The sequence below is a fragment of the Merops nubicus genome, unplaced genomic scaffold (genome assembly GCF_000691845.1).
Source record: "Merops nubicus isolate BGI_N331 unplaced genomic scaffold, ASM69184v1 scaffold16674, whole genome shotgun sequence".
NCBI classification, from domain to species: Eukaryota; Metazoa; Chordata; class Aves; order Coraciiformes; family Meropidae; genus Merops; species Merops nubicus.
This window is the reverse complement of record NW_008606391.1, coordinates 1-26925: the sequence shown is the minus strand read 5'-3', so window position 1 is coordinate 26925 and position 26925 is coordinate 1. Positions and strand designations below refer to the sequence as shown.

General features: G+C 43.7%; 1 protein-coding gene across 1 annotated transcript in view; it reads right to left on the bottom strand.

Annotated features, from left to right (window-relative positions):
- Positions 1-26667, bottom strand: part of CLUAP1 (clusterin associated protein 1) — a gene marked incomplete at its 5' end in the record, with an annotated part of 50548 nt that extends 23881 nt beyond the window's left edge. Inside the window, 4 exons of the mRNA XM_008939636.1 lie at positions 13728-13869; positions 14886-15019; positions 16968-17051; positions 26572-26667. Of these exons, the coding sequence (XP_008937884.1) occupies positions 13728-13869; positions 14886-15019; positions 16968-17051; positions 26572-26667 (456 nt within the window). The remainder of the gene's footprint in view (positions 1-13727; positions 13870-14885; positions 15020-16967; positions 17052-26571) is intronic.
- Between the last annotated feature and the right edge of the window lie 258 nt (positions 26668-26925).

The following is a 26925-nucleotide window of genomic DNA, read 5'->3' as shown; positions in this document are numbered from 1 at the left end:
GTCTCCTGCTCTGGAGAGATCCCAAACCCTCCTGGCTGTGACCCTGGGCACCCTGCTGTGGGTGAGCTGCTGGAGCAGGGGGGTTGGAGGAGGTGATCTCCAGAGGTCCCTTCCAGCCCTCACCATGCTGGGGTTCTGTTTTAGGCTGGCCATTTCTGTGTGACCCAGAGCTGCTTTTTCTGCACAGAGTGAGAGCTCCATGGAACAGGAGATGTGGCCTTGACCTTGTGACCAGCCTGGGTGACTCAGGATACTGTATGAGCAGGATCCAACACTGCAGCTCCCTCTTCAGTCTCTCCAGGGAGCAGATGAGGCTGAAATGCTGCAGGTGAACACTTTACCTATCCTACTCTACCAGCAAACTTTACCCAAACGAAGTGGCAGCATACACTGTAGAACCACAGTGTCAAATTAACACAATTAGTGTGCCAATTAACACAAACCCAGAGCCAGCCCTGGCCTTTCAGGACACGAGGGATTATTGAGGCTGAAAATCCTGCTTTGGAGGCAGACAGATCTCTGTCAAGATGCAACTTTTCCTCCTGTCTCATCCATTATGCAGCCTACCCTAGGTGTAAATCTGCCTTTTAACCCCTAATCAAATCAATCACTTTGCAAAACCAGAGCAAGGCAGGACTGTTGCTAATGCTTAGACCTCCAGAACAACCCATGTCCCAAGGGACCTTCAGAAGCCCCAGCCCAACCTCCTGCTCAAAGCAGGCTCAGCAGTGGGGTCAGATCATGGTGCTTGGGGTTTGAGCTAGCTGGGTTTCAAAAACTTCCATGGAGAGACTCATCAACCTGTCTGGGCAACCTGTTCTGATATTCAGCTATCCAAACGATGAAAAAGTTTCCTTATTTCAAGTCAGAACTGTTTTCATTCCAAATAATTTGTCCATATCAATTAGCATAAGGGTTTGGTTCACCTTAGTCACCAGTTATGCCACCAGATTTCCACAGCAGGCACCTTAGCTTGTGAGACAAAACCAGATGGTCTGTGTACAGTCAATAGCAAGGGGAAATAAAGAATCCTTTTGTTGCCATGCTCTAAGACAAACAAAAGCTTTTAAAACAAATAAGTTTCACTTTTGTTGACAGTCAGTGGTGCTTTTTTTGTGCCCATTTTCTGTCCAGTTCAGCAGAGTGTCACCTGTCTTTGTGCAGGGTCTCAGGTGAGGAGCATTGGTTGAGGTTTTTTGGTTTTTAAGCAGAGGCCAACCTGCCACCATGAAGAACAACCCCCAGCAGGAGACCCACAGCCAATGAGCTCTGCCACTGACTCAGCATTTGCCTCTGGGCAAGTGATCCAGGATTGGAATAAGCCACGTGGATTTCTTGACTGCCAGTCCTTCATGACACACTTAATGCTGCTGAGTGTTGGCTTTAGCAATAAAATCAGGGTGCTGAAATCATGAGACTGAAAACAACTCAGTAGCTGAAGGAGGTCTACAAGAAAGCTGGGGAGAGACTTTTTACAAGGGCTTGTAGGGATAGGATAAGTGGCAATGGGTTCAAACCATCCAAATCAGAAATGATGAAGTTCTTCACTGTGAGGGTGGTGAGACCCTGGCCCAGGTTGCCCAGGGAAGCTGTGGATGCTCCAGCACTGGAGGTGTTGAAGACCAGGCTGGATGTGACCTTCTGCAACCTGGTCTAGTGGGAGGAGTCCCTGCCCATGGCAGAGGGGTTGGAATGAGATGATCTTTAAGGTCCCTTCAACCCAAACCACTCTATGATTCTCTAACTCTGCCCCTGCAGATTGCAAAGCAGCAAATCTAAAAAGCTCAAACCCAGAAAGAATGAAAATTATACAACTATTCAATCGTTTAAAAAAACCCCACAAACCTCAAAATGTTTTAATGTTAATATCAAAGTTTCACTGGGAAAGTTGTGGAGAAAACACCAGTGGGATATTGAATGCAAAGAATTTGTGCCCTGCAGCCAGCTGGCAAACAAGATTACCACCAAGCAGAAAGAAAAGGGGAAGAAATGAGGAAAACAGGAAGGAGATAAGTGTGGAAAAACAAGAGGAAAAGAAGTGGAGCTGGCTTTTTTTTTTGTTTCCTAGTTATTTGCTGGTGAACAGTGGCAATCCTATCGCTCTGCAGTACGCTTCAATTGAAGCAATTTGATGATGGATTGAACCACACTCATCTTCACCTCCCCTATTAATCTCAGCAGCTGTTCCTTGCTTTGTTAGAGAACAAAGCAGCAGAGATTGGCTCTTGCTACACGCACACAATGGCATTTGTTTTCCATAATAGAGTGCTGGCACTCAGTCAGCAGGGGCGAGAGCCGAGGATGAGGAGAAACTGTGCAGTGCCTGACCAGGGAGTGTGAGAGGACTGTTAATAAGAGGAAGCCTGCAAGGTCCAACAGAAAGCTCAGTGACCACAACGTGGGAGTTGTACAGCTAAAGTTCATGAGAGCATGAGGGACCCACCTACTTGGAGGAATGGAAGACAGGAAGACAATGTTTCCCAGAGTGATGGACTAACATTAAACACCTCACCCCAAATTCACCTCCAGTTTTGTGACTTGAATTGGAACAAGGCTCTAGTTATGCTTGACTAAAAGTGACTGCAATGCTACAAGGCTTTGTTCCTTTTTATTCTGTCAAGGAATGAAGATTATGGGACAGAGTTAAAATCCATCTAAAAAAATGGGGCAGAAGACTCTTCACTGACAGGCTTGCTAACCTGGAAGGCTTCAAACTAGGTCTGTGAGGGAATGATGATGATGATGGCAGCCTGACAAGAAATGGGGCACTGTGAACAGCCAAGGGGAGGCTTTGGGATGTTCCTTGTGAAGGCAGCAAGGGTGGGAACCCACCTCAAGTGTCTGAACACAAGCCTGTGCATCATAGGAAACAGGCCAGGAGGAATGAGGTAGGGTATAGGTGCACAGCTTTGATCCCATGGGGATCACAGAAACTTGGTGAGACAGCTCCCATGTTAGGAGGGCTGCAGGAGGTGGATCTAGGCACTCTAGAAAGGCCAGGCTGGGAGGTGAGGAGGAAGGGCTGACCCTCTGCAAAGGAGCAGCCTGAATGCACTGAACATTGCCTTCTGATAGATGATGAGCCCTTGGAGAGTTTATGGTTAAGGATCAGAGGACAAACCACTGACCTATAAAATAACACAGATTATGCTGCATATACCTAATATTCATTTTAACCTTGAAGTTTTAAATGCTTACTGTTAGCAGATCATCTCTCTTCCATAAAAAAAGAAAGCCAGAAGTCACAGCTGGCAGTACTACCAGAGGGATCCTTCCACCTCCCACCTCCCACCTCTCTGTCTTCCCTACAAAAGTTACCAGAACTGAAAAGTCAAAAATTCCTTTTCCATACCTGATTCTGCTGCACCCAGCAAACAGGGCAGAACCCCAGGGGAGCTGCTGAGAGCCAGCAGCAAAGCAGGACCTGGCCTTCAGGCACAGAGGTAGGGTGTGCATCTAGAGGCTGTTCTTTGCCTGATGATGCCACCTCAGTAATTACACAGTGCTATCACTGTGACAGAGCTTTCTGATGAGCACAGAAACTGCAAACTGCCCCCAAACCCTAGGATTAGATCATGCCCTGGATAACGTGGTCTTCAATGAGCCACTGCTGCAGAGTTCTGCACCAGAGAACATGAACTTGTTCTAGCATGTTCTCTGGATTCCTCATCAAGTTTCATGATAATAAATACTTCATTTTGATGCATCTTTACCATGTAGGCCTGAGGAGTGTCTGAAAGCCACCACCACTGGCCATTTAAACCCTTCCAGAGGTCATCCTTCCAATGGGTGAGCACACACTGAATGAACTGAAAATCATCAGCCCCTATTCTAAGACCATCTGTCTCCTTATTCCCATCTTCTCCCTGTTTCATGTGCTGAAACTGTGGTGGCCTCTCATCATTAACAGCCATTTTACAGTAATTATTTCTACTGAAACACACATAAAGCACACTTGAGAGCATTTCAGACACTTAACAGCCACTCAGCAGAAATGCACCATTATCACAACACTGGCACCATCAGTGGAAGGGGATGGGGATTCACTTCTGCTGTAGCATCATTACTTCAAATTATTAATTTGATTCATTGTCCTTCTCCAGTGAAAGGGTTTTTTTTTTTCTTATCTTTAAATTCTTCTGTCCCAGCCAGCCAAGACCTGTCACTGATGTCTCTATTTTGGAAAGAATCAAATTCTTTTGAAAAATCAAGTCCTACACCACTTTATAACATGACTCAGTCTTTCCAGGTTATTCTTTTCCTGTGTTAAACCCTCCTAACTTTGCATTTTGTTGCTTCTTGGGGAAGAATTGTTCACAAAGAATGCTGTAACAGATCCAGTAAAAGTACTTCAATAAATGGGGTAGAAGAATATTAGTCATGGAAGCCAACAGAACAGCACTTACCCAACTGAAACACCAAACCCACCCTTGTAGCTCAGTAGGAGAACATGTTAATTAACTGAACTTTGTTCTTGCTATCATGAAAATTAGGAAAAAAGCTAAAATGCTTTTTTTGAGGTCACACAGAACGTGAGGGGTTGGATTCTGTCAACCAGATGTCAACGAAATGTATCATAAAGGGAAGGTGTCACAGTAAAAAAAAATACCTAGTGTGGGCTTTTCTGATGACTTTGTTCTGGGGTGAAGTGTTTAGGAGGGTAAATTGCTGTCAGGGATCTATGGGAATGAAGAGCCAGGAACAGGGTGTCCAGCTGAGCCTTTGCCTGAGGTCATGGGACCAGTAGAAAGCAGAGAGGGGAAAAGATGAGCCTCGTGGCCCAGGACACCCCCACTGATGCTGTGCTAACATAGCAGCCCTTACAACACCATTTTCAGGCCCCATGAGCCAGAAGGTAAAGTATATTCAAGAAAGGCACTGAAAAGTAACAGGCCCCAACACAATCCACAGCAAATATTTGAAAATTAGATTGGTTTAATGTTTCTCACATACAATTCTCCCATGACTACTTCACGAGCTCTGAATTCAGCTCCAACACTGCAATAACTGCCTCTTGCAGACCAGAGAGACTGGAGCTGGAAGTGACCAGTGCACTTCATAACCTGAAGCTGAGATGCAGATCAGTCCCTCTGCCTCTTGAATTACCAGGCACCATCAACATGAGAAGCCTTCATAAAATATTAGAGGACAGAGAGCAAATGCTTCTGCTCAACTGCTCTTCCAGCACTGCTCCTAGAGCACAATTTGCTGCACCACTGACAAGAGTCTCATTATTCACATAAATTGGGGTACTTGGAGAGCAAAGGGGTTTGTGCTGTCATGATTCACCACAACCAGGACCAGCACAAATGCCTTTTTCAGTTGATTGGAGCAGCACAGGCCCATCTAGCACCCTTACTATTACAAACCTTAAGGTTTTCCCTTCAGATTCAGCAAGATCCTATAAAGCTGGCTAGAGGTGAAGTCAATAGACCCCAAGGGATGTAAAAAATATTCCTGACCCATGCAGGAGCCACAGGTCAGAGCCAAGAGCATTAGAGGAAACACAGCACTGAGCACACTGCTGAGGAGTTAGGTGACCACCTACACCAGGGCACAGCTCAAGAGGACTGTGAAGAGACCAAGGACAAAACAATTGGTCAGGCACCAGCAGAGACTGCAACAGGAGACCAGTTGAGATCACAGGCCTTTAAATCATCTGCCAGCACCAAGAGAGAGGAATCTAAACAGAGGTAAGGCAAAGAGAAGAAAAAAACCCAGACTGACATTTTCTGCCCAACGTTTTCCAGTTAAAATGCTCTCACACCAGAAGCTCCAAGCCAGCAGTGCCACTGAGGAATTCCCCACTGCCTAAAACAAGGGGATGGGGCATAGGCTTTATCCTGGGAATCAAAAGTATTCATCATTAACTACAATGCAAGTTTAACCTAACAACAAACTCCTCTCCACTTTTCCTATTGGCTTTTGTGGAAGATATGAATGATAATGCCTCAATAACAGCTCATTAGGCATTCCCTTCATGGAGTAGGTTTTTCTTGTACCAAGCTTACAAGCAATATTGGTGGTGTGTGAGTTATCTGAATTAATGTACAATTCTGTAATGCAAACCTGAGGTCAGTTTGCAGTGTCTGTAGAAATTATCCTCCAAATTAATATGGATTGGAAATTAGTAGTCACAGCCCTGTCCTGCTCACCCACCACAAAGCAGCCACCATCACAGCACTGCCAGAATCCAACAGGGGAATTATCCCCTCCGTGTCACAGGTAGCACAAACCCTTCAGGGTTTGGAGGGGCAGGCAGGATTATTCACTCTTTTCAAGGAAAGCTTTTATTACATTAAAAGACTAGTTGTTCTTGGTGAACTTGATGGTTCCAGGAATTCATAATACAATTTGCTGCCTTCCATCTCGAGACCAATTAGCTCCATGTTTCTCACAGCAAAGAATCTCTTCAAAAGGTGGTTGACTCACACTTCACTTGATTTCTTATTTCCCACCAGCCAAATCCTAAATGAAGGGGCAGCACCAGCAAGCCTCTCTCTAACAGGTTGTCAGAACCCTAACACAGGAATTAGAGACCTGTTATGATTTCTCCAGGTTGAAACCATTTGCACTCCTAGTTCCTGCTCACCAGGACAGTGCTCTAGCTTAGGAGACCAGATAAAACTATTTTAAAATCTATAGGGTGGGTTAGAGAAGAAGAAGTGAAGATGATGAATGATGCAGACAAACCTCTCTTTTGAAAGGGGATGGCAAGCACTGTTTCTAGGACTGTTCACACACAGCAGGCGATGAATCTTTAATACATAATGAGCAAGTCATCATCTCTGGGCAGCCAATGACCTACAACAACATCAGGTTTCACAACATCCTTCTTCTCCAGTTTCAATAACTCCGTGTTCTTCTCCATGTATCACCCAGTGAGCAGTCAGGACACAGAACAGCTTCATTCCAGTTTTACAGATTAAGAATTACAGAATACCAGGTTGGAAGGGACCTCAAGGATCCCCTGGTCCAGCCTTTCTTGGGAAAAGCACAGCTTGGATAAGATGGCCCAGCACCCTGTCCAGCTGAACCTTAAACATGTGCAGGGCTGGGGACTCCACCACTTCCCTGAGGAGATCACTAAAGAAACAGGAGCTGTTGGATTAAAAATCCTCTTGGCTGAGCAGGAACTGAGATGAAGGATGCAAAATATGAAGTCTTTGTTCCTTGTTTCACAGTATTGAACTGGAAATTGTTTCTACACAGAAAACTTGAGAATTATTTTCTTGTTTGACATTTAAAAACTCAAACCTGACTGTTGTGCATATTAGGAGATCAACATGCCAGTCTCATAGCTGCTTCCCTCTGCTGCTAAGTACCAGCAGAACAGGAACCTCCTCAACTCCACACACACCACTTTAACACTTATGTCATTAGGAGCAAATCACTTGCAAAACATCAGACCCAAAATAAGAGCTGATTTAAACCAATTCCTTGGGTTTTAACCACCTGGTAAAAGGTTTCTTACAACCATCTCTAGAGGAAACAAAACTGACCTGCTTGATTAGTATTGCTTCAAGTGATCTTGTCTCCTATTCTGAGTGAATAATTTCAAGCTAGATTTCTGTTGCATAATTCACACATCTAAAGTATTCAAAAGCATAAAGCAGGCTGACAGGGAAAGCAGAAAGATCATAATAGGAACAATCCACTTCTACTATCTTCTCAGCAAATAAAACTGGATAAAGAGAATACTTAAAACCTAAAAGGCAGCACATTTGGGAAGCCCTCAACAGAGACTGTTTTCATGCAGTGTTTCTTCTGGAGTGGAGACACCACAGAAGAAATTCAGTGAGACAACCTAAGAACTGTGTCAGAGATCAGCTAGTGTCTGATTTCAGTTTAGGAGACTCATTCATGGGTTTCCAAGCTACACTACCAATAGGAGCCTTCACCTCTCATACTTCACAGAAGCCACAAGAGAATCTCACCTTAAACTCAGTAGATGCTCTCCCAGTGTTTCTTCCCTGACTGTAGAGTGTTTCACAGGTAACAGAATCAGCACAGTTTTACCACAGCAGCAAGAATGGGCCAGCCTGAGCAGCCTATCCCTAGGGTTCAAATCCAGCACAGCACCAAGCCCTGATGCACAAGGAACCTCTTCAGCTCTTCTGCTGAAGGCAGAATATGAATGTTTCCATTGCTCAGAAAAAAAAACTCTAAGTGCATGCTTAAGAGTTCTAAGAAACTCTTGTTTGATCTCTAGGTCTGGGAAAAAAAGTTCCAGAATCTGTCAGACATGAAGAACTTGAGGCTCTGAGGCAAATGACCCCAAGTTTGGGATCCTAAGCCAAGTTTGTTCACCCATCTGGCACATCTGATGTCAAGAGAATCCTGACAAACACTTTGAGCACTGAGTTGATTGACCTGGCTGAGATCAACTGAGCTGATGTCAATTGTTTCCATTGCCCAACAAGTCTCCCTGTAGCAGGATGGCACTATCAATAAAGCACCAGGAGGAGGTGTGCACACCACTGCTTCAGGCCATTCACAGGTACCTCTGAGAGTCTAGATGGAGTTGCCATGGTGTTGGTAGGGGACTGCAGATTGTTTCAGCAGAATGAATGCACACAGCAACACTCCCATCTTTTCCACCATGCTTCTGGCATGCCCCCCTCCTCACTTTATCTCCACCTTTTCCCTTTTGTGTGACCCTCATTTCTCAACCAGCAACCTCCTCTGTCCTCTTCTCCCATCCTCCACTGCCCCAACTCTCTCCCTGTGCATTCCTTTCCTCCTCCTCTATTTCTTTCCACATTTCATTGCCCCAACTTAAAAAAATCCCCTCCTAAAAATCCCTATTTGGTGAGGGTTGGTTACCAAAGGGAAGTCACAATGCAGTCTGTTTATTTGGCTTTTTCTTACTTAATCATGATGGATTGCTTTTACTGATAGCAATAGCAGGAAAAATAAAAAAAAGATAAAAAGAAAAATGCTTGAAGGAATCTCAAACCAAAGAGAAGGACTGGACCGTAGCAATAGCAGGAAAAATTCTGGGCTTAGAACATTGTGCTGGTTCTGGCTGGGGCAGTGTTAATTTTGTGAATTTTGTAAGAGTGCTGAATACATTCCTTGGGTTTTTTTATGCTTTGCTTGTGTGTATAGCTTTTGCTTTACCTATTAAACTGTCTTTATCTCAACCCATGAGTTTTCTCACTTTTGTTCTTCTGATTCTCTCCCCCATCCCACCAGGAGTGAGCTGCTGGGTGGGACTTAGTGGTCAGCTGGGGTTCAACCCCAACAAACATCCTATTTCATGTGTCCACCACTTCATGGCATTCCTTAGTTGAGATTTCACAGTACTAGTATAAAAGCAGTTTTGAAATACCTCAGGAGCAAGTAGCTGAAGAAGAAAGCAGCTCAGGGATGTCCTGTGAGAAGCACTAGAAAGAATAAGCATGTTCTGTCTAGAGAAAAGGCAAATGCTAAAGGATATTGCCAAGTTATGCTGGTGTTACTCAAGCCAGTTTCAAAAATGCTTTTTTGAGCTGTATTAGTCTGTGTTGTCCTTCAGAAGAGACACGTTCATCTACAGCCCATAGAACACTGCAACTCCAAATCTGAAAACCCCTGAAACCTTCAATTTTAGAGCTTTGTCTAAACAGCTGAAACAATTTCATCTTGAAAACAGGATAAAAATTAATGAAGTGTGCTGAATCTTTTTACAAGGTAGAAAAAAAATCAGAACAAATCTTTGAGAAGACATGGCACCTAAACCCCTCCTTTCTGCACATAAAGGCAAGAAGATGAATTAATTCCAAGAGAACAGAAGCAGAATAAAAGAGGTGGTTGAAAATGAAAACAGGCTAAGGAAACTGCAAAGACAAAAGACCCTTGTTTAAATTCCTCAGATCCAATAATAAGTAGTGCATGACAGTTTGTCAATAATTGTGAGAAACTGGCTCAGAGGAGGAGTTCTGTGAGGACTTCTGACATGTCCACAAATGAGATAACAGACAAATAATTTCCTATTTTTCATACATTTCAAAGGGCTTCCACATCAAACAGGCAGGTACTCTGCAGGCAGTAATTTTATCATCAATTAACTGTTCTATTCCAGTAATTCATTCAGCTCAGACTCCACACCAAGCCTTTAAGTTCCTTTTAGCATAGAGAGAGATTTCTCAGCTCAGTGCCCTGCAGGAGACTCCTGCTGATTGCTCTCCAACCACAGCTCTGTGTTATCAGACACTTGGAGGGAAAGGGAACAGGAAACTCAGGACAACAAGAGGAACTCCAACCTGCTCCTCTCCATCCAGCTGCACACCTACCACACCAACAAACCCACCCACCCAAACTCCTCTCCAGACTGCAGAGCTTGGAGCACACCAACTGCTCAATGGCACTTAATTAAAACTGTGTGCTTGGGTACAATCTTTAAATCACTTTTGTAATTAGGAAGTGCACTCTGGCCCAGGTCATTAGCTGCACAACATCAGCAGGAGACCAAACCAGCTTTGAGTCTGAGTGCACTAGAGATTAGTCTCGTTAGTCAGCAACAGTCTCTCAATGAGAACAAAAATTCCTCCTAAAAACCTGCACCTAGCTGAGGAAAGGGGTCCAGGAATTAGTCCTCAGTCCTGAACAGCACATGGAAGGCAGGATTAGTCTAATTACATTGCTGTTGCTGTTTTTCTGGCAAGCTGTTTAACAAAATACATAGAGATGATAAAAGAATTGACTCTCACTGCTGTGACAGAAAGTAATTAAAATTTGTTTGATGGAACAAAAGACAAATCAGGGCTAAAGGAAAAATCAACATAATTTTCAGGGGTTTTTGACAGCTGGAGAGAGTGAGTATTAAAATGAATTAAAAGCAATTATCCTAGTTACTTTTTTCTCTTGATTCTGAAAATGACATGGAGATGATTAACTTCAGGACAAGATACAGCATCAGTTTGAAGCAAACTGTTTTTTTTCCTAGCATGTACTGAACAACTCACAGATTTGCATCATCAACAAGTAGCTGAAGGTGATGAAGAAGCTGAAAAGCAGATGAAGACTGACAGGAGTGAGAGAAATGCCCTGGCTTTCCAGGCTGGCAAGAGACTCATCTGAAATGGATTAAATAGACTTTTTAAAATAAAAAATTAAAAAGTCCCTTCACTGGTTTGGAGATAGTGCACCAGCAAGTCTTTCACTTTAGTTGGCACCAGTTAGCACATCCTGGAGCCTGATTTTGAGCATTGACATCTCATAATGACTTCAAATAATAGTTAGGACTCCAGCACTCCTGAGAATCTGACTGTACAAGAGACACACAGAGAGCTGCCTCTTCCACCAGAGCAACAGCTTCCACAACAAAGCAGTCACAGCTACCTGAGTCATTGCACTGCTGCCCAAAAAGAGATGGTTAGAGCCTCATCCTTGAAATAGTCCCAGTCTTTCTAGCTGCTCCAATTTTCTCTTCTTGATCCCCATGCTCCTCTCTCTCATTATGAAGAACAACAGTCAAAGGTATCTTCTCTAGTGAAAAGATTTAACAGATTAATACACAGGAAGCAAAATGAAATTATCTCAGGGTACTTGCAGGGTTAAATTCAAGCTATAGAACTAGACTTGACAGCTTAAACCAAAGTGAAATTCACCTAACACAGTGTATTTAACAGACATGGGGTTCAGCCCAAGGAACTTCACTTGAGGTGACAGAGACCCCCAAGTGCAGACCAGCAGACACAGCAAGAACATGTTCCAAAGACAGAGAACTTGAGGGCATTGTACTTTTAGCCTAAAACTCATCTTAAAGACAAGTGACAGAAGTGTGCAGAGACAAATCACATCTTTTGTCACAAGCTTTTATACTCTCTACATCTACACAGCACTGACAGTAGCAGTAAAAACACTACACAGTATTTTTACCTACTTATCCTAAGAAATGAAAATCTGAACTGCATAGGTAGATTTCTGGGTATGTCATAAAAAGAAGGAGAAAAAGGAAAATAAAAAGTTCTCTCATATTCTAAGCACAGGCACAGCCCTGACTGACAAAGGCTTTTTCTTCATCTTACTATCTTTTAACAGAAATCCCCTGAGGAGCTGTGTCCCAACTCATTACTGACTTCCATGCATGAATTTAGAACCAGATTCAGGTGGCTCAGTTGAAAACATTTCTACTTTTGATATTAAGTCTCAATGGCAACTGAACAGAAGGGAAAAATCAGATTTTAGGCTCCATTTCAAGATTATGATTTAATTGAGGACTTTTTTTTTCCCCCCCAAATATTAGGGGAAGAATTAGAACGTTATAAAACAAGACACATGAAAATATTTCTATTCCATATTCAGCTTTATATGTGAAATAATGTCTATAGAGATAGTGGTTATAAAAAGAGGTGTTAATGGGAAATGGGTTCACAATGATTAACAAGCTGTCAAATGACCACATTACCTTTTAAAAAACGGGTTATTTTATCCCTCAAGCAAAGAATGCAGCAAAATATTTGGACATAGAAAGTTTCAAAGAGTGATGGAAATGACCACATTTTCTCCAGACTGCAGCACAGCCTGGAGCCTGGTCCTGAAGCTCCCTGCACATGGTGCTGTGCTGCTCAGACACACCAAAGGATCACCAAAGGGGAAGCTTCTTAACTGAATGGCACAGCTTTCTAAAAAGATATCTCCCAGATGCAAAAGACAGATTATAGGAGAAAGGGGACTGTAAAAATATTGAGTCTTATCTGTAGCCTATGCACAGGTCACAAAATTTTATTAGACTTCAACCTGGGTATGAATCCTCCAAAGGAGGAGACTAAAAAACTTGGAGCCAAGCTTTGTTTTCACATCAGTAGACACAGCAAAAGCAAAACATGCAGCCAGAGCCAGAGAGAAGGAACATTATGCACAGCTCTCCTCTATTTCTGCCAGGAACAAGAGTAAGTTGTGTTGATAAAACATGATCTGCATATGAAAGATGGGACAATGCAGAAGGAGGAAGCACTGGTTCAGTCAAGGCATTGCACACCCACCAGCATTAAGGTCCAAGGGGAGAGTGTTCACTGAGACATTTTTGGTGGAGAAGATGCACCAGGTCATGACTGTGAGAAGGATGAAAAGCCAAACAAGTAAAATATGAAGCTAAAGGATGCTGAAAAGTTGGGTGAAAGTGCTGCAGTCCAATAAAACACCAAACCAAAAGCATGGAGAGAGATGAGATACAGATGCAGATCATCCAGCAGGATCCAAGCCAGGGAAAAGCACTGAACTGAAACAATTCAGCAAGTCAACAGAAAAGAGAATTTCTGCCAAACAAAACTGCAGGATTCCAGGGTATCTGATATTCTCACTGACACTGGGTTGTTTCCACAGGACTACCACAAGGAAACTAAAGAGCCTTGTGCTGAGAAACCTTTATACATCAGTTGTTGGCAGATGAGAAAAAATAAGCACCTCATAACCCTGTATGTAGCAAAAGGAAGATTAGAAATGCTGAAAAATCTTCATGTACAAAACCCATCCATTGCAGGCAAGTCAGGGGGAGTCAGAGACTAGCAAGGGGCATCACTACACTGCTTTAACTGCACTATCTCAAAAAATAAAGCTGTATTATCATGCTTGTCCAAGAGTGGCCACGCTTAGGGGTTGTCAGGAACCTGCTGGTCCCTCAGAGCTGGCTCTACAACTACCAACATGCTGCTTTGGCAAAGGGTATTGAAAGATTTTCTGCTGTAAGGCCAAGAACTACAGGATAGATAGTTTTGCTGAGTGTTTCTAAGCTGCTTTACCTCAAACATCTCTTGCTCTGTCCGTCGATGCTCGTTCAGGAGCTGCTCCAGGTAGGTCAGGTTACGGAATTTTTCCAGATAACTGCTGTATTGTTTCTGCAGTTGCTCCTCAATCTTCTCATACTCATCCATAAAAGCAGGACTGGAGAGAACAAAGTATTCAAAATATCAATCTCTAGAGGCAGAATTCCAAAATAAGCATTTTGGGGTTTGCAGGTCCCTTTCCATGCCTCCTAAATCAATATAAAAGGACCTTTTGTTTTTAAGGTTTCACGCTGCTTCAGAGATGAAAAAAAATGAGACAAAAACCCCTCATTAAACTATCCTGCAAGAATGACATGAAGTGGAGGAAAGTTTGTTGTGTACCCACAGCCATCTCCTCTCCAACAGACAGAGAAGCAGCATTTTGGGCTCTTTAGCAGGCAAATCTATTAATTATCCTGCTGTTCCATGACTCCAAAAACCCAGCTTGAAGCAGAGCTGGTAAATCACCTTCTTATTTGGAAACTTTTTGCTATAAGACTGTGCTGTGCCATTGCAAGTGTAACCACACTTGACACCAGGTCACCACTCATTTTTCTAATATTCTTCTTTTTCTTAATACTAGGTCAAAACCAGACCATGACCTTGTAGATTGTACAAACCCCCAGCTTAATTAAGGGCAAGAAACCAGCTCAAACTGTGAATGTGAACATCCTGACTTCATGGCAGGCTGTACCATTGCCTAGAGGAACTGATCCTGATAACAAGGGATGCACCAAGAACTTTTTTCATTGGTGGCTACAAATTCTAGAAGCCTCTGGGAACAAAGGGAACGTTTGCACCCCTTGCCATTTTCAGGAGAACTACCTGACACAATTTCTTGAATGAGAAAGGAAAAGACAACACCTCCCAGGTGACTATTTTGTGCAGCAATTCAGCAACTCCAATAAATTACATGCTGGCTGCTTCCAACAGCTCTGAAATTCTGATTGGAAAAAGAAATGAACAACTCCAATCCAGACTGAGAATTTCTAGAGGAGAGAATCTCTCTCTTCCACAGGCCATCAGTCTCTCTGCAGACCTGACTCCTCCCTGCTCTAAGCATTACCAAGGCACAGGCCCATCATTTATGCTAAAACTCCTTCAAGCAGTAGATAATCAGCTCATAATCTTCACCGAACACTCTGTAGGGTCTGGAGCCTCTTCTGGCTTCTTTCCAGTTCCAATTTTCGTTTTTCAATCTTGGCTTCCAAACTGGCTTCATCCAAAGCCACATTATTCAACATGTCTTTAGTCTTTTGGACTTGTTCCTGAAAGAGGAGAATGGTGAACCATGGCTTGCACTGCAAGGATCATTCAGATGCTGAACATTCTTTTCTATAATCTTGCATCTCCTGGTATCAAATAAAATCACAACAAGGAGCTAGACCATCAAGTGGCTGGGTAATGAAAATGAAAAAGTTCTTTGTGCCCAGGAAAGTGAACTAATTGAATATTTACAAATTTAAAATACTCATTTTTTCCCCCCCCCAGGCATTCTTAAAGAAGAAAATAGGAAAAAAAAAAAAAGAAGAAAAACCCCACAGCTTGCCCTGGGCTTTATTTTTTAATTCTCACTGAAAAAGGAGTAAAAAAAAAACCAGGAGGAAGCCTCCTCAAAAATACCTGACAGGATACACAAGGACATCTTTTGACATGTAAGTATCTGAATAAAAGCAGATGAGCAACACATTTATTTCTTGGTACTATTTTAGGGAATTTTAGGTTTCCATCTTTTTTCCCCCTCCCCTCTTCAGAGTAAAGGTCACTTTTATGAAGAAGTTAACTCTATCCAAATATCCCCATCCTCTCCCAAGCCTTGCTTTCTCCATCTTCTCAAAATCTGGGAAGCACCTTGAATGTTACAGTAACCAGGAGGGGGAAATGGGAATATTCCAGCTTATTAAAATGAGCTGAGCACATTCAGGGTGCTCATGCTCAGGAAACTATGAGCATCTTTTGAGTTGGAGAGACAGAAGACCTCACAGCTGCTGAAATTCCAGCAGTACCTGTTAGGTGCTGCTCAGGTCTAATAGGTCATTTCACTACCTGGCCCAGAACCAAGGGAGCTGAGGTAAATGTAATTGCTATTTCCCCAAAAGCCAACTGCTCTGCCATGCTGCTGTTGGTTTATCAGCACTGCTGCATGTAGCACAATGCCCATGAACAACCTTTACAGCTCCTACAGGCTGTGCAGGAGCAGAAACATATGGAAAGATCACCTGGAGCAACTAGTGATGATGGTTTGGCTGCTGAAATCTGGAACTTGCTCCTTCTCATGATACAGTTGGACTGGATACAGTTTGCAGTTAAATAATTAACAGTAATGGCTAGGATTTAATTAACTGCCATGCTTGCACAGGGGCTGAGAGTGCAGTTAATGGTTCAGAAATGCAGGAACCCAAGAACAGAGCAAGGACAACCCTGAGTTACCCAACACAGCCCCTGCAGCCCCAACTCTGCAAAGCTGACTTGGCTTAGACAAAGTAGGTGGGATGTAGATTTCTGTGCCAATTTAGGTAATTTTTATCCCTCTTGTAGAGCTTCTGGGGCTACTGCTGAGCTCCTACAGAGGCAGGGAATATGACTAAAAGGTGTCTTCAGGAAACATGACTAAAATGTGTCTTCAGGAAACATGACTAAAATGTGTCTTCAGGAAACAGAGAGGCCAAGTGCAGTTCTTTGATGCATCAGTTGGAGGAATGTTTCTGCACACTGACCCAACAGAGCTGCAGTGTGACAGTGAGAGCAGAGTGGGTCTCAACATGTCCTCAGAGGTGCTGCTGCTAGCCTGGGTTCCCCCTCCTGCTGCAGGCTGTGATTTCTCACTGCCAGCTCTCAACCTCCCTCACTCTGCCAGGAAAATACCAGCTTCAGTTCACCTGCTGGCTCACTATGAACTCAACAGGTTGCCCAAACAGGCTGGGAGGATCATCAGTAGGCATGGCCATGGCACAAGGAGTCACCAGACCCATCGCTGCCTCGATGGACTTCTGTTCACACAGCTGATGCTACCTAAAGACCCAAGTCTGTGGTGACCATTCACTGGAGTTCAACATTAGCTGTGGACTAACCAGGTGCAGTGGTGGCCCAGGCAGCACCAGGGGATGTGTGATCTGGCACTCCCAACCCTAGGCTGCTGCTGAAAAAAACCCCTGTGTTCTTCTTGCAGGAGAGGAATGAGAATTTTTGCAATTAAATAAATATCCTTTTGCTTACCAGAACAGAGGCAATGGCAGCTTTCACCACCTTCTCAGCCTCATTTATCTCCAAAGGTCTGGCAATAGATTCTGTTCTTGCTTCCTATGAAACAAAATTACACCAATATATTTAAATGCTACACAAAGGGACTAATAAATGCAGAACACGGGGTGGTCAAGCCACAATGACATGAAGGGCATAATAAATGGAGCAGGATTTAATGTTTATTCACCAAGGTTCAGATGATTCAAAGAACAGGAGATGATGAAAAAAAATCAGTTAAGTGAGGCTGAGATTAATACTGTGAAATTAAAACATCTTTTCAAAAGCAGGTAAGTGCTACTGTCTGAACTGCAAGTACTCTTGAAAGCAGATTTTTGGAAAATGGATTGGTTATTACATGTTGAGCAAGGTATGCTACACAGCACAGAAGATTTCATCATCTTCACATCATGACCCATGAAAAGAGTAGTGTAGGTAGATCACAAACCCATCTAACTCTGCCAGGCAGCAGGTGCCTCCTATGCCCATAGGAAAACCAGATGATCCAGATGTATGGGCTCCTCTGATTCTGACAACCAAGGGGTTCAGAGTCCTCAAAAAAAGCCAGTTATCCTTGTTTAGATCCCAAAGGATGAAAAAAACCTCTTCCACTCTTCAGCAGCTTTGGGGACAGATGGGCTTAGGGGTATTCTGGATGCCACCTTACAACACTGACCTGGTCATTGCATGAAAACATTGTATTCCTTCTTTCCTGTGAGAGGAGGGAGATGTTTTGTAGCTCAATGTCCTCAGAATCATCTTACGTTGGCAAACCACTTGGTAGCAGGTGGGTAAAGCTGGAAATAGCATCTCTCTAGAGAACATCTGACTAAGAATCTCAAAATGCTTTGCAGACATTGCAACAGGCTGTACCCAGCCCAGGAGAAGACAAAGGAGTCGCATCTGCTTCCAGAATTCAAGTTCCCATGGCAGACACTCCATGTTGCATAGGCAAGTACTCACACAGGTAGCCTGGCTCCCTCCCCACCAACTCCAGTGGCACTGTGAACCCAACCAGGGAGCTCACCCAGCCAGAAAAAGCAGATTTTTGTGCTGAGCTTATTCCTGAAGGAGCCCCGCTACATGCTGCACAAAGGCTTTTTCTCCTGGCACAAGGAAAGGAGGAGAAGAAATATTATGTTTGGGATGGTGACAGGAGCTACATCTGTTGGTGGCTGTGACAGCTTGTGCTACCTGAAGTGCTTGTGAACGTTCCCCTGTCCACACAAAACCACAAGCTCCAAGCAGCAGGAAGTTAATTTGGATGAAAATACGATACCAAGAGTCTGCACAATACAGATTCCTGAATAACTCCACAGGTAGAGGCTTTTGGAGGGAGACTGGACAAGAATAATGCAGCTCAGTAGCTATTCTGAGAACATGATGCATTTAACAAGCTCAACACAAAGGCTATTTATTGGTGAGGACTTGGCCTGAGCTGGAATGGCAGCTGGGATCAGCCTGGTGGAGACACTGCCCTGCTAACTGGGCTCAGTTCTGCTGATGGCAACAGTGAGATCTCTGCCACAGAGCAAACAGATTTCAAACAAAACAGTTTATCACTCAGCAGGAGGAAGGAAATAATTTCCTTCCCACCTTTGGAAGAGATAAAGGAAACAGCAAGGACCTTAGTTATTAATTACTAACAACTCCCTTACCAATTTCCTTCCAGTAGCCTGGTAGAACCCCTACAGAACATGCACAAGTCACTGCAGTGGGTCAGGTCAGGGTAACTGAGAGGTTTTCAAAGGGTAGATCTTCAGAAGTATATCTAAATTGCAATAATTTATACAAGTTTGATGTCTTTTTTTCTACCTTCCCTCTACTCGTGGAATTTTCACATACAGCCCACGTTCTTCATGCAGACATGCACACAGATGTCCAGGAGAAGCATCAGTCCTACAGTCACACCTGCTTGGAACAAGGTGTCAGGTCAGTGAAGAGTGGTGTAAGAGCAGAAATTTGTATTTTCAGGCTGTTGAACCAGGGCTAAACTGGAAAAGGAGAGCTCAGGGCAATCAACTGCCTCCCATCTCAACAAACTCAGAGGAGAATGCTAGTGGACCGTTGCAGCTTTCATTACCATGGACCATGACATGAACATATAATGGAAATATGTTTGAAAAAGAAATATATGTTGGAGGTATCAAAGCTGTTGAGAAATTTTTAATGGATGTTTGTCACAGCTTCCCTGGGTATCTGTCACTGGGCTGTTCCTTGTTATGAAAACTCTCAAAGAGAAAACTTAATTTTAATCTCTCTTTTTGGGAAAGCCCCTGCAACTGGATATATAAAAGAGGATTAAAAGCAAGGCAGATCACATTAGAAAAACAAATACCCCACAAAGATTAGGGAAAAAACCAATTTTATATACCAGAGTGGGTCAATTTTAATTTGCTAATGGGTTAACAGTGTTTAAGACAATGGATTTAACAAAATAACTTTGAGTATCTCTGACTCCCCAACACGAGCAACTAAAGCACATCTTTCCACCAGCTCAACTCATCCTCTCTAATATTTCTTTCCCAGTATAAAATATCCAGCTACACAACAACTGAGATTTTTAAAACCTGGCTTTGCACAAAGGCTTTTCAGCTCATGCTTAAATCTGTGGATACAAACAGGCTGCTTACTTGAAGGCAAACCAAATTTTTCTGAATCTGGCCAAATAGCAGGTATTACCTTGCCACTGGCTGCATTCATAATTCCTTCTGCTCAAAAAGAGTGCAAATGGAACTGAGCTGAAAAATAGGTTGATTTTCTTTTAAGGTAATGTACTCTTTGCAATGAGGTGTTCTAATCAGAATACACATTATAATACACAACAGGTTTTCCTTTAAGTTAACCATTGAAAATAAAGTTCTCAGGAGAGATGAAAAATATAGAAAAAAAATTATCAAGGATAGGAGGTAAGAAGCAGAACAATTTAGGTCTATGCTTGGTAATTACAACTTGAGAAAACAAACATATGCCAAAGCAGAGAGGTATTAAATGAACAAGCTGATTGTTTACCTGCTTCCTGTTCAAAGTGTCCAAGAGCTCCCTGGCTATAGTTTTACATGATAAATACTAATTAAAAATCAAGGAAGGCAAGTGTAAAATTATTTTTGATGAACTAAAGCTGACAATTATTAAAGAAAACACATGAAGGCACACAGGGGACACCCTTTGCTGGCATCATTTATCCCCCCTGCTTGGAATATTTGGTGCTGCATGGAAGGGCTGAAACTTCTTCACGTTTGGAGTCTCACTTTGGACAAGGCCAGTTGGAAGCACGAACAAATTAGTTGGCTGGTTTAGACTTCAAAACTATGTTTTCTTCAGAAATGAGAATTTCATTACAAAGCAAGAAAGATTTCCAATCAGAAACTAGCTGAATGCTCAGTCGAGCAGAACAGAGCACAGCCTGACAGGACCTTCTCCACAGGACATGGGAAGTTAACAGCAAAGCTAGTTCTGCCCAAATTGCCCCAGTTTTAGCATCAAAAGCAAAGATTAAAAGTGGAGATAGAGGAAAACTGTACTGTAGTCAGTCCAGGAACTAATACTGGTCTCAAAGCCTTCAAAGCTCCATCTAAAGCATTTACTCGTCTCCAATCCACATCCCCGCTGAGTGACGGTCCCTTGGGTCCAACACCAGAAGGTTCTAACCATGAGAAGCCTGACACTGTGTCCACAAGAATCAGACCAGCAGCCAACCTTCTGGAGGAGGCAACGAGCTGCAGCTCTGGCCATTTGCTGCAGCAACCACCTTCTGGTGGAGAAGTCACCCTGGCACAGGACTGCAAATCCCCGTCGCTCTCACAACACACAGTCCAGTGTCACAGAACAGCTTCTTTCTGCCAAAACAGAACAAAGCAACTGATGCACCCAACCAGGAGTTCTACCTTGCTCATCCAAGCAGCAGCCTGGAGGATACCAGCAGCTTCACTGCCCAACTTCCAGCTAACAGAAAGGACTGGCTGGCACGGAAAACGCCGAAAAGCAGCACAGGATTTGCCTTTCCTGTCACTGAAGAGCTGTTCCACAAAGGTCTGCAGCCTTAGGCTTCCTGGATTATCTCTGTGCTGAAGAAAGGCTGAGAGTCCCAGGGCTCTTTAGCCTGGAGAAGAAAAGACTAAGAGGGGATCTGATCAGTGGGTGAGGGGCAAGAGGCTGGGGCCAGACTCTGGTCAGTGGTGCCCAGGGACAGGCCAAGGGGCAACAGGCACCAACTGGAACCCAGGAGGTGCCACCTGAGCAGGAGGAGAAACTTCTTTGGGGTGAGGGTGCAGAGCCTGGAGCAGCTGCCCAGAGAGGCTGTGGAGTCTCCTGCTCTGGAGAGATCCCAAACCCTCCTGGCTGTGACCCTGGGCACCCTGCTGGGGGTGAGCTGCTGGAGCAGGGGGGTTGGAGGAGATGATCCCCAGAGGTCCCTTCCAACTCCCATCACTCTGTGATTCTGTGATCACACAGATCTCTCTGCCCCTCCAGGATCATCAGGGAATACCCATCTTATATTGAACATACAGCCCCTTCTTAGGCTATGTACCCAGTGAACCTTTCCCAGCTGTAAGTGGAGTGGCTGTTGTATTCTAGCAACAGAAATACTGGGTGGCTCTCTAAAAGACATTTAAAAATCCCTAGAAATAGCTACAATCATTGTCCTTATATTGAAGCCAGAAGGTTTTCCTCTTACATAACTAAAATTTTGACATGGCTGTACTTTGTGTCTCATGAAGGAAGGTTAGGAATAATGGATGACTGAAACCCCACCAGATATTCAGTAGACAGTGCTTCTGATTTAGCCCAATTAAGTGGAACTTCTTGCAGACTCATACAGGCTTTGACAAATGCCAAGACACACAAAAGAAAGTTCAAATACAATTTTCCTCCCTGTCAAATGAGAATGCTTTTTCAGAAGTCTAGAACTGAGCTACAAGAATTCAGATCTTCCAGCTGGCTGACAAAATTATCAATGCAATGACACCAATGGTCCCCAAATTTCAAGGAGAAATGTGCCACCCATCAGCCTATAGCTAAATACTCCTGGGCAGCCCATCACAAAGTCATTTCTGACACAAAACACACCCACAAATGTTGTATCATGTAGCATACACCCATGGTTGTGGTTAAAGCAATCTAAAATAAGACAGCACTGATTCAATTGTATCCTACAGTGGCTAGGTTTGATTTGGACTTCTCACTTTGCAGTAAGCCCCTTTTCCTCAAAGCTGGGAGCTCAGGTTTTGGTTACAAGCAGGACAATCAAAGCAAACCAGGCAATTCTCCAGAGTTCTGGCAATTTCCAGTGACGTACTTCCACCCGAAAGGTGTGTGGTCACTCTGTAACCAAAGCACAGGAACCCAGAGAAATTAGTTTATCAGCCTCCTCCAGGCAGCACCCAGAACTAACATTTGGCAGATGGAAAAGGTTTCCAATGTTACAAATAAAATAATAGTTTGCAGTTGGCTTTGACAAGGTGCTGAACAACCCCTCCAGTCAGATCTACCTCTCTGCAGAGTAGGTGGCAAGCTCCAAACAGCCACGTGAGCAGGGAGAGGCAGGGGAAGGAAAGGGCTCATCAAAAACCTGCCAATAAAGAGATCCCAGTTAAATGCCCTTAGTGGGAATGCTTTTTGTTGTAACCAACACCTTCTGAGGTCCACAGCCAGATCTAAACACCTTTGGCTCTCCTCAGAGTTTAATCCAAGTGTCTCACAAAGTCAGTGAAGAGATTTCTCAGTGATTTCTGTCAGGTTTAGAAGCAGCTTATCCTGTGTGTGTAACAAGCACACTGTGAGCAATCCCCTGTACTTACTTAGACATTCACCCTCCACAGACTGGGAAACACTTTATCTGGCTGTTAAAAGCTTTCATCTCCACAATTACAGAAAATTACTTTATTTACACAAGAGGATAGGCAGGGAATAAACTGTTTGTTCAAGGTCACAGAGTAAGTGTCAAGAAGAGCATCAGAAAACAGACCTACTGCAGTGCCTGTCTACAGCACAGGGTAAGGACACTAAAAAAAAAGGATTATTTTCATCCTCCTTCAGTTTTATATGGCTTAGGACTAATTAAGAGGTAAATAAAATGAAAACAATCTTGAGGAGGCCAGAAATCTTTATGCCTGCCACCAGTACAGAGGTAGTTTAACTTGGGAATTTTTTTGCTTCATGGTCTTACTGTGTCAGATAATTCAGTGAGTCTAAGCAAGGCTTGACAGGCTCCTGCTAACATGTCCACAGGACCTCTGGCAGATGCAGAGCAGCAAGCACTCCAAGCCAGGCAGCTCTGCTGAGCTGTCATAAAGAGCTGTGAATTTTCCCTTTTGGATTTCAGATGTCTGGTAACCCAGGAGCATCCTCCAACTGATCACAATTTGTTCCATGACTCAAAGCAATAAAATTTCACTCATGTTTTAGGCTTTTCTACATTGTTTCCATACAAATTAAGTGCAAAAACAACTCCAATAAAGAGAGTAAAGGCTGTGAGACAAACTAGAGTCAGCATTTCTAAAGGAAATAATGAGGTTTACTTCATTTTTTTTTTTTCCCCAGTGATCTTTCCCCAAAAGCTGCTCAGACTATGAGAACAGAGTCAACCTGTTAGTACCAAGTGCTGGCATTTCTTTTACAGTTCCTGGAAAATGAAGCAATCTTCACTTAGGAGTAAAACAAGAGATATCATCAGTCTGTTTAAGCCCAGGTAGGAAGATGCTTCATTTGAGTATTTGGAAATGGATGGATTGGGGGGAAAAAAAAGAAAAAAGGTTCAGGGAACATAGAACTAGAACATTTTCAGATTCACTAAAAGAGCATCACAGCTCTCATTGCATTTTAGATTATGCAACAGGTTTCAGGATAAAAATGTTATGAAAAATAAATCATACTGCTCTGCCACTCCCCTTGAACAGCACAATCCCTCTGCCACTGCCACATGAAAGGAAAACAAGCCATGGAAATCAATGATCTCCCCATTGGAAAATAATAAAAGTAACCTTAGATTAATGGCAACTAATTTGATAGCTACAGACATAGCTCTAATTCCCCCCACCTAGCCAGAATTAACTGCACTTCCACTCTGCCTTTCACTTGAAGTATGAAATTTTCCTTCCAGGTGGGCAGAGTTGGGTGCTTGTAATTCAAAAGAGGAAATCTTGCCAAATTCTACTGAACAACTGGTCACTGCAGCCTCATGGCTTTTACCCTGTTAGCAAAGCAAAATTAGCAAATTTAGGAGAGCAAATTTTCCCATTTGCTTTGCTCAAACTTGTCACACGTTTATGTATCAAACAAGCCAAAAATGGGTCCTTCAGGTTTAACAAATGACTGAAGAAGGCTGGAACCAGTCACAAACAAGGAACAGAGCATGAAAGTCTCTTCTGCTGCTCTCTCTAAGTTCTCACTGTGCTGTCATTGTGTCACCTTGTGCTTTTAGGACATCATCTCAGAGCTAAAGAGACAGAAGCAAAGGGCATCTCTTCAGAGGCAGCATTTCTTAAGGACAAGAAGTTCAATCTGCCAAATCTGTTGTGAACTAGTTAGCCCTGTTTTGTGACATCACATCACAAGAACCATGCACTCATTAAGTATACTCACTGTCCTTTTAGAAACTGCACCTTTAAAGTCTTCCATTCCAGATCTCTTAGTGGGCCCACTGAGAAATTGCTGCACTGAAACACTGACCTCCTGATTTTTCATGTCATGCTTTCAGCACTCTGCACGTGGGCAAGTCCCTTTTCCAGGGCACAGTTCTAAAGTCAGTTGAACTCTTAAAAGCCTTGATTCAAAATGATTAAAAGCCATGCCCAATTTCAAACCAAAGTTTGAGTATTCTCACAAGAAGTTGCTTTAAGCTGACTTTTTACTGGAGTTCTTAGGAGTGCTGTGCAGAGAAAAAAGGGTTTAATGCTCCAAAGTTAATATGAACATGTTAGGTAGCATTGAAATAGTGAAAACAATTTCAAAGCCAAGCAATTGAGCAAAGAAAGCAAGATGAGCAGTGACTGATTAACAAGCCTGTGACATCCATGTCTGTGATATTAACCCAGCTCATCACTCCTCTTGGCTTTTTGAAGTATTAATGCCTTTCACACACTGCTGTCTTGGGTATCTAGTAGAAGAGGGAGAGTTCCACAGGTAAAATCTTCCCTGTGTATCACCCACCCTTTGAAACACTTGCACTCCATCAAACAAGGAGCTGGGAGCATTAATCATCAAGGCACACAGCCCATTGCTCTTGCCAGGATCTCACCCAAAACCAGTCCTAGAAGATTCAGGGTTTCCCTTCTTTAAAAGTCTATTTTCAGCAAATGAATAACCTCCAGCACTGCAGATGAGTGCATTTAAGGAAATAATTGAAAGGCTTATTGGCAGAGTTTCAGGACTCCTCTGTGGCTCCATGCAACAGCTTGTGATTTTACAGCTAGGCTGAGGAAGATGTACCCTGCAGGCTTGAGAGGCCTTCAAGTCCTGTAACAGCAATAATGAGCCTTGCACTGGGAAAACTGATGGCATTAATCATTTATCTTTCAGGTTTTATCTGTCCCCACCACTACGTTGTGCATATGAAGTTAATATTTCTAGACAGTTCTACAGGGAGTAGAACTCTTCCAGTTTCCTGATAAAGAGGAGATAGATGCCAAAGTGTTCTCTTGGGCTCACTGCAATCCAAGTATCACAGAATCATGGAATTGTTTTGGTCAGAAAAGACCTTCAAGATCATGAAGCCCAACTGATAACCAACACTGTCAGGTCACCACTGCCCCGTGTCCCTCACACCACATCTCCACAGCTTGGAAACCCCTCCAGGGGTGGGGACTCCACCACTGCCCTGGGCAGCCTGGCACAGCCCTGGGCAACCCTCCAGGGCAAGAAATTGTTCCTCAGGGACAACTGAAACCTCCCCTGGGGCAACTTGAGGCTGTTCCCTCTTGTCCTGTCCCTTGTTCCTTGGGAGCAGAGCCCGACCCCCCCCTGGCTGCAGGCTCCTGTCAGGAGCTGTGCAGAGCCAGAAGGTCTCCCCTGAGCCTCCTTTGCTCCAGGCTCAGCACCCCCAGCTCCCTCAGCTGCTCCTCCCCACACTTGGCCTCTAGACCCTTCCCCAGCTTTGTTGCCCTCCTCTGGCCATGCTCCAGCCCCTCAAGGTCCAGGATTCGAGGGGTGACCTCCCTAGTGCTGAGTCCAGGGGGACAATCCCTGCCCTGCTCCTGCTGGCCACACCAGTGCTGATCCAGGCCAGGATGCTGGTGGCCACCTGGGCACACTCTGGCTCATCTTCAGCCAGCTGCCAATCAAACCCCCAAGGTCCTTTTCTGCCAGGCAGTTTCCAGCCCCTCTTCCCCCAGCCTGGAGCATTGCAGGGGGTTGATGTGACTCCAGTGCAGGACCCAGCACTTGGCCCTGTTGAACCTCATGCTGTTGAGGATGAATGCAAGTAGGAAGGAAACAAACTCTCATCCCCATTCCTTCAAACTCACAGAATACCCATTTTGGGGATGCTCATTACAAAGAACTACTGATACTTTTTTCAGAGTTTTCCTTCTCCAGCACCCAGTAAACACAAGTTCTTACACACTCCCCAGCATGCACTTACCCTTAGTTCAACTTCTTTGCCAAGCAGGTCATACAGAGTTGCTCCTGTGGAGGTGATTTCAGAAGCAAGCTGTCTAGCTGCCTTCAGGTCACCAATCTGGAAACACAGCAACAGCACTGAACAAAAAGAGAATCCTCAAGAGCACAAGGAAAATCCACAACAGATTTTTCCCATCTGCATGTTAAAATTGCACAGTGGCCACAACTCTCCTACAGCACTGAAGAAGTTGTCTTCTGGAACTAGAGTGAGGCTGTCTGTTGGCTTTAAGATGTCACTTAGACATAGGTGAAACCCCATCTACTTTAGGCCAACAAAAAAACCCCACAACTCCTCAAAACTGTGACTCAGCTGCTT